Raw genomic sequence first — 6,933 nt, forward strand, 5'->3', positions numbered from 1 at the left:
AGACAAAACCCAACAGTTCAAGAAAATATAGCTGAAGTATTGTCCAGATAATATGGATTTTCTTCTCATTACCCAATTGTCATGGGGAATTACAAGGTCAGAATCCAAGATGCATCACCTTCCAAAACCATTCTGTTAGTAAACTGACCCAAAATACGCTGACCATGCCAGGAATCCAGATTTTAAGAGCACGCAAAAGCACCTAGTTCCCTGTGCTACATGCAACAAGAAGCATCTCCTGACCTGACCTCTAACCCACAATGACCAGAAGCTCGTCCGCGGTGTAACCTTTAGAGGTGATAGAAGAGCTCACTTTATAAAGAGGTGCAACTCTCTTTCAACTTCCGGGGTGGGACTAAACTTTATCTCACTCACTCCACTCACATGTGTGCATGAATGGGCCAAGAGAATTTCAGAATTTTAATTGGGCTTTGGGCCAAAGGCCTACTAGCAAAATTCCAACAAAATACGCTGACCATGCGAGGAAACCAGATTTTAACAGCGCACAAAAGCTGCTAGTTTCCTGTGCTACATGCAACAAGAAGCATCTCCTGACCTGACCTCTAACCCACAATGACCAGAGGCTCGTCGGCGGTGTAACCTTTAGAGGTGATATCCTTCGGCAGGCCGCCGCGTAGTATCTGTACCTGGAACACCACCTCCTCTCTGGTGCCAGTCACAAGCTCGAAGACACAGGCATCGCTGACCTGCAGCCGGTTGTCGACAGCGAAGTCCATCCAATCTGCATCCAGCCTTTTCGTCTTCAAGTCACCACAGTAGCGCATGGCCCATGACCTCCCACGGCAGATGAGGGTGGCGGAAGTGCGCTCCTCCGGGAGGTGCTTGTGGAAGCGACCTGGAATGTACTGGACACAAAGCAACATCATAATTGTAGTAAACGGGTCATTTCTGCAACTACTGAGTATTTGAAGAATTTGTTGCTGTCTCATACCAGCTGAAACGGCTTCTGAACATGAGACCTTGACAGAATGACGGTGAAGAAGGGGTGGTTGCAGGAGAGTGGGGTGGTCTCACAATCTTCGCTGGCATCTGGAGCTGGTGACAGTGAGTTCTCGCAAGGCTCTACTTTTGGTTTGATGGGGTGTGCATCCAGCAGCTGCTTTGATGGACATAGAGGGGTCTCCATCTGAAAAAATTAAAGCGATCAACTTCCCACTGTTAATGTCAACTCCATGCAGATTTTGTGACCCAGTTCTTTCTTTTCAAATGTCATAGAGGAAAAACTTCCTATGAATCTGTACTGCAGAAAAAGCTTTGATCTTGACAGTGAGCATGAGAGTGAAAATTATCTGTCCTCATTTGAGTCATTTCAGAAACATGACAGTGAAAGAGGGAGGAGTAGTACTTGCTCATCTTTCACCCGATCAGGCAAGGAAGAGGTCCCTTGTACATCTGCCAAGGGCAAATTAGCAACAAATCAATCTCTCGTGATGTAACTATCAATCTAATTAGTAATGAAGAACATTATAGTAGAATTCCATACTGGAGAAATGGTGAAAGTGCTATGAGAACGCAGAATAAGATCTGAAAGTGCTCATCAGGCTGTCTGACTGGTTTTTTTAAATAGTTGCAGAGGGTTTCCCACATTATCTGTAACACTGATGTCATAAAGCCTAGGACTAAATTTAGGAACATTAATTTCTGTTGATCTGTAGATACGTTTAAAAACCATTGTAGTTCCCTTGGCAATGGCATCCTAGAGCGGCAGCACGTTTTCTTGGATAAATCCATTTTAATTATTTCTGGATTTCATAAACAGTTTAATCAGCAACGTGGAAAACAACATGGCACCGGACTGACTCAGTTAGATCAAATATTGAAGAATGTAGCAACAAAAGCTAAGCATCCTCATTTCAGGACGAACTGTAGTACAATGTGTAACTACTCTTCCACATCATTTTGAACTTATTCCATTTGAACTAGACAAACTTGCACAGGATATGTCGCAGGGTTCGGACTGTAATGGAATACTAAATGATGGGCAGGGAGGTTGAACATTTCTTAAGAGAGGGTGTAATTAAACATAATAGATGCATCTGAAAAGAAAACATAGAAAATTAACGTTTATAAGGAAAAGAAAAAGGAATATGAATTTAAAACCCAAGAGAGAGCATAACTAGTTAAAACTGAAACAGCAGCAAGCAAAAGCATTATTGACACATTCAAGATAGAGTAGCAAGCAGACAATTCAGGCAATAAATATCAAGATCTCCAGAATTGTTAACCATGTAGTTGACCTGTACGATCGATCTAATGAAATCACGGTATGACATAAATAGACCATACGTTTTGATAACATGGTTGAGGATATTCTCAGGTCACGTACCAGACGATTCCATACACCTTGACTGCACAATACGTTTGCATTGGTCGCCATCCTGCAAGAGAAAATTCAGTGATTAGGCTTACTAAGTAGTGCCCCTTGATTCATACCACTCGCTGTTATACATACACAAGTATATAATTCCATGGTTAGGCTTACCAGTCAAGAGACAACAAGCTGTTCAAGTACTCACTCTAGGAATGCGTTCTAAATAATTGTTTAAGTGAGATCTGCTAGCCACTGACGAAAAAGAAGGTTTGCAGTGTATTAGAGGAAAATTCCTGATTATCACTTTGTAATTTGGACATGGGATTATTGCTTTGTACTCCCTCTGTAAAGAAATATAAGAGTGTTTAGATCACTAATATTTCAGTAACACTCCAAGATGAAAGCTTGGAAAGTCTTCTCTAACTACTGAATTAACAGGGCTTGCAAGCATTCCATCGAACAGAAGACTGAAGCAAGAAAGTGTTTAAGCAAGCCACACACGAATAGGACTCCATGATTTGGCTTACTGATCCAAACACAACAAACTACTCTAAGTGTTCGCTCTTCTGAACATTTGCCCAAGGGAGAGCTGCTATTATGTCAGTACTGAAGAAATAGCAGAGTTTGCAGTGTCTGTACTCTGTACCCTGCACTAGAGCAGAAAGAGGAGCAATGGCTGGTAGTGGTAGGGCATCTAATCAAATTTGGACTTGAGATTGTTAGTTTTCACTTTTCAGAAAGACCACTCTTGTTAGTTTTCGGACAGATGAGAGCATTAGCAGCAGCCAGTGATTAGCGGCGGCTTGCAGGCATTCTGTCGAACAGAAGCTTGACAGGAGACGCGCGGAAAGGGGATGGAGAATGTCTCACCGGCGGCCCGCCTTGGCGCGTTGGCGGGGGCAGGGAAGAGGGCGACGGCGTGTGCGGGTCCGTGGCGGAGAGCGCAGAAGCCTGGCCTTTGCGGCGCTCCAGCTCGCGGCGGATGGCGAGGAGCTTGCGGCGGAACGTCCTGCCGTCGTCGGGGAGGCGGGCGGCGATGCCTCCGTGGATGCTGGCCTGCATGCGCTGCAGCCTCGCCTGCAGCGCCTGGTCCGGGAGATGGCGCAGATCGTCGCTGGCGACCACCGCCTCCGCGTCCTCGTCCGCCGGGGAGCCGCCGGGGAGCGCGGGCTCCGTCGAAGCCGCAGCCATTCCGTACACAGAGTAGTTTCAGAGAAGCAGAGAGTGAGAGAGAGAGAGAGATGCGGAATGCGGAGAGACGGAGGGGGTGTGGGAAGAAGACCACCAGACTCCCCGATGAGTGAGCGAGGGGAATCGCCATGCGTAGTATTTTCTTTTTGAGGGAAAATCGCCATGTGTAGTAGGGACGCGGCTCGTCTGACGTACGGCCCACACACTGACAAGTGGGCCTGGACCCATCCATCAGCGGCCCAATGACAGGGGCCATACGCCAGGGGATCCGGCTCCGTGTAGTAGTAAGTACGAATTCTTCAGGATATCTCTGCTACATAAATCTTTGCTATTACTTGAAAAAAAACATGAGATTCCCATTTCATCTTTCTTCTCGCCACTCATTTTCCAATCTTTTATATATACATATGATAATCAATCACATTAGTTTACTTACCTTCCGAACTCATTCTACTTTAATTTACTTATCAAATTTCTAATCAAAATATAAAGTAATTCACGGTCATAATTTGACAAACATTTATTTACACAATTGCATTATTATTGACAAATAAATCACAAGCTAACATACTAAAATATTTATATCCCGTTGCAACGCACGGACATTGTTCTAGTAAAATTGAAATGTTCACAAGAGAGTGAGGGACGCCAATCAATTTATGGTTACATGCTTAGAGCATCTCCAGCCGTTCGGCCCCCGGGGGCTTGAAAGAGCGCCACATGGGGGCACGCCGGCTAAAAAATCAGTGTGGGGACGATCGGTTTCCCAACCGCTGCCTCCAGGCATTGCTTTTGAAAAAAAATTTAAAAACATACTCGACCAAACACGACACAGAATTCAGTGAAATTTAAGTGTTCCATCGTTTTTTACATATTGAAAACATAATCTAAAGAAAACTACTACTACTACTGTCGCGCCGCCGCCCATTGCACCGCCTACAGGCTGAAGGCGATGTAATCATCACCGTCGCCGTCGTCCTCCTCCTTCTTCACGTGGCCACCGTCCCTGCTGCACCCCTGCCCTGGGTCGCCTCGGCAGACGGGTATGACTGGCAGCGGTGCCTCGTCGTCGCTGTGTTCGAGGAGGATGACGCCGCCCTCGTCACGGCCATGCCGTCGAGCGGCGATCTCCTCCAAGGCGCGGCTGGCGCTCCATCTCCAGCCGGTAGTAGTCCTCGCACGCCCACTTGATGGCGGCCTTGTCGGCGGTGGCCATGTCGTCGTGCTTGCTCTTGACAGCGACAAGCCCCGACTCCGTCTTCGGCTTGACTAGACAGGAGGAGGAAGCAGAGGAGCTACCGCCGCCCTTGTTGATGACGAGGGCGCCGCCCGAGCAGCGTCTCCACGGGCTCGGACTTGACGTTGGCGAGCGTCGGCGAACTGGAGGAGGAGGAGGAAGAGTACCCGCCCGCCATGCGCCTCGGCAGCCAAGGGTCGCCGCTCCGGCAGGGGACCGGTTCCGGGGTCGCTGGGTACTCGAATGGCGGCTCGTTGCCGCCCTCGAGGTGCTCGAGGACGGAGTGGAGCGTGCACCCTGGGACGCCCCACCACGGGCGTTGGCTGTCGGTGTTGTGGACCCCCCTCACCGGCCCGTTGTTGGTGGAGGCCAGCTGTTCCTCATGCCGGCATTGGAAGTACGCCGCCCACTGCGTGTGGTTGTTGGCGGTGTACTCCGGGTGGCCCCGCACCTCCTCCGGCAGGGAGGCCCGAATGCGCGCGATCTCGCCATGGAAGCGATCGTTGTCGGGCTGCGGGGGGACGAGGACACATCCGGCGGTGAGCCTCCGCAGCCCCAGCACGCGCATATCAGGCGGAGCTGAGTAGTTGGCCTCGTGGAGGAGGTAGGCCTCCCACTCGTGCAGGTGGAGGCGGCTGAAGGCGTTGGCCGCCGCTCCATCATCGGGGAATCGCTCCTCCATCGGCGGTTGTAGACGCTGCACGCGGGGGAGATAAGAGAGAGAGAGAGAGAGAGACGAGATGGAGCGTCGGTGGCGAGAGATGGAGTGCGGGCGAAGGACAGTGCGTTCACCGGCGAGGGAGGCGGGGTGACTTTTATAGCGGCTGGGGGCGGTAGACGTGTGTACGCGTGGCGGGAGGAGAGGGGCGTGTCGCCGTGCCATCACTGCGCCGCCCATGCGGAATCAATGGAAGGCTGACCGGCGGCAACCTTGGTATTGAGTCCCCATGGGAAAACGAGAAGATGAGGTAGACGAGATGCGGCTGGTCGCTGACTCGGCGGGTCCACCGGGCTTTCGCGCCAAAAATGTTTCTCCCGGCACCCCTGGGCGACCCCCCCCCCCCCAGCATGCCGGGTTTGGCCTGGTCCCGCTGGCGCCAATCTCGGGCCTAAATGGCGAAAATTGGGCTTCTAGGGGCACGACTGGTGTCGTGGACTTAACACGATAGATGCCCTAGCGAAAAGACTTAGGTGTGAAGCCATCACCTATAGGTTAGCTTGAAGGGGTTAAAACGGGACAAAGGACACAGGGAGTTTACCCACGTTCGACCCCTCTCAATGAGGTAAAAGCCTACTCCTGCTTTTGGTTGTATTACTTGGGTTTCGATTACCAGGAAGCGAATACGCTTGACCTAGTTCTCGATCAGTTGTTTCTTGAGTTAACCCGCTGCCGGGTCACCCCTTTATATACACAGGTTTGAACACCATGAAGATATTAACCCTAAGTGATTGGTGTACCGAAAGAAGAATCTTATGATATACTGAGGCTTTCTAGAATTTTAGGTGGCTAGATTGGATTCTTTGAGGACTTTTAGAATCTTCCATGAAGTTTCATACCAAGTACCTTTGCTTGTGCCCCTCTTGATGTCACGGTGGTGTCGTGGACTTAACTCGACAGATGCCCTAGCGAAAGGACTTAGGTGTGAAGCCATTGCCTATAGGTTAGCTTGAAGGGGTTAAAACGGGATAAAGGACACAGGGAGTTTACCCACGTTCGACCCCTCTCAATGAGGTAAAGGCCTACTCCTGCTTTCGGTTGTATTACTTGGGTTTGGATTACCAGGGAGCGAATACGCTTGACCTAGTTCTCGATCAGTTGTTTCTTGAGTTAACCCGCTGCCGGGTCACCCCTTTATATACACAGGTTGACGCCCGAGGGCTTACAGAGTCCCGGCTGGCTCATACACAACATGTCTGGCTCGGTAACTAACTAAGCTTGCCTTACAATAAAGGTTAAACATATGGCGGTTCATCCTCTTGGGCCTCAAGTCACCTTTGAGTCTTGGGCCTTCAATAGGCTTGCTTCATGATATGCCATCTTCATCTTTAAGTCGCCAGTGGTATGACCCAGCCCCTCCTGGGCGGGTCATACCCAATAGTTACATCCCAACAACTGGGCCATTTTTTTTAGCACAGGCGATAAAAAATGGCCTTGGGGGCCTGTTGGGGGGGG

At 49.8% G+C, this 6,933-nt stretch overlaps 1 protein-coding gene across 1 annotated transcript; it reads right to left on the bottom strand.

Moving 5' to 3' along the window:
* Window positions 1–410: 410 nt before the first annotated feature.
* Window positions 411–3,621, bottom strand: LOC119331443 (B3 domain-containing protein Os06g0112300-like). Its single transcript, XM_037604600.1, has 5 exons — window positions 3,203–3,621; window positions 2,348–2,399; window positions 1,367–1,413; window positions 953–1,147; window positions 411–866 (listed from the first exon to the last, which is right to left on the bottom strand). The coding sequence occupies exons 1-5, from the start codon at window positions 3,521–3,523 to the stop codon at window positions 564–566; spliced, it is 918 nt and encodes a 305-aa protein (XP_037460497.1). The 5' UTR covers window positions 3,524–3,621; the 3' UTR covers window positions 411–563.
* Window positions 3,622–6,933: the final 3,312 nt, after the last annotated feature.

The sequence above is a fragment of the Triticum dicoccoides genome, chromosome 7A (assembly GCF_002162155.2).
Source record: "Triticum dicoccoides isolate Atlit2015 ecotype Zavitan chromosome 7A, WEW_v2.0, whole genome shotgun sequence".
NCBI lineage: Eukaryota > Viridiplantae > Streptophyta > Magnoliopsida > Poales > Poaceae > Triticum > Triticum dicoccoides.

Excerpts from the sequence above, each read along its gene's own strand:
- LOC119331443 (XM_037604600.1), bottom strand. The coding sequence starts at position 3,523 with ATGGCTGCGGCTTCGACGGAGCCCGCGCTCCCCGGCGGCTCCCCGGCG. Across the intron at positions 1,148-1,366 it reads ATCGGGTGAAAGATGAGCAA|ATGGAGACCCCTCTATGTCC; the intron begins GTACTACTCCTC and ends TAATTTTTTCAG. Across the intron at positions 867-952 it reads TTCAGAAGCCGTTTCAGCTG|TACATTCCAGGTCGCTTCCA; the intron begins GTATGAGACAGC and ends CTTTGTGTCCAG.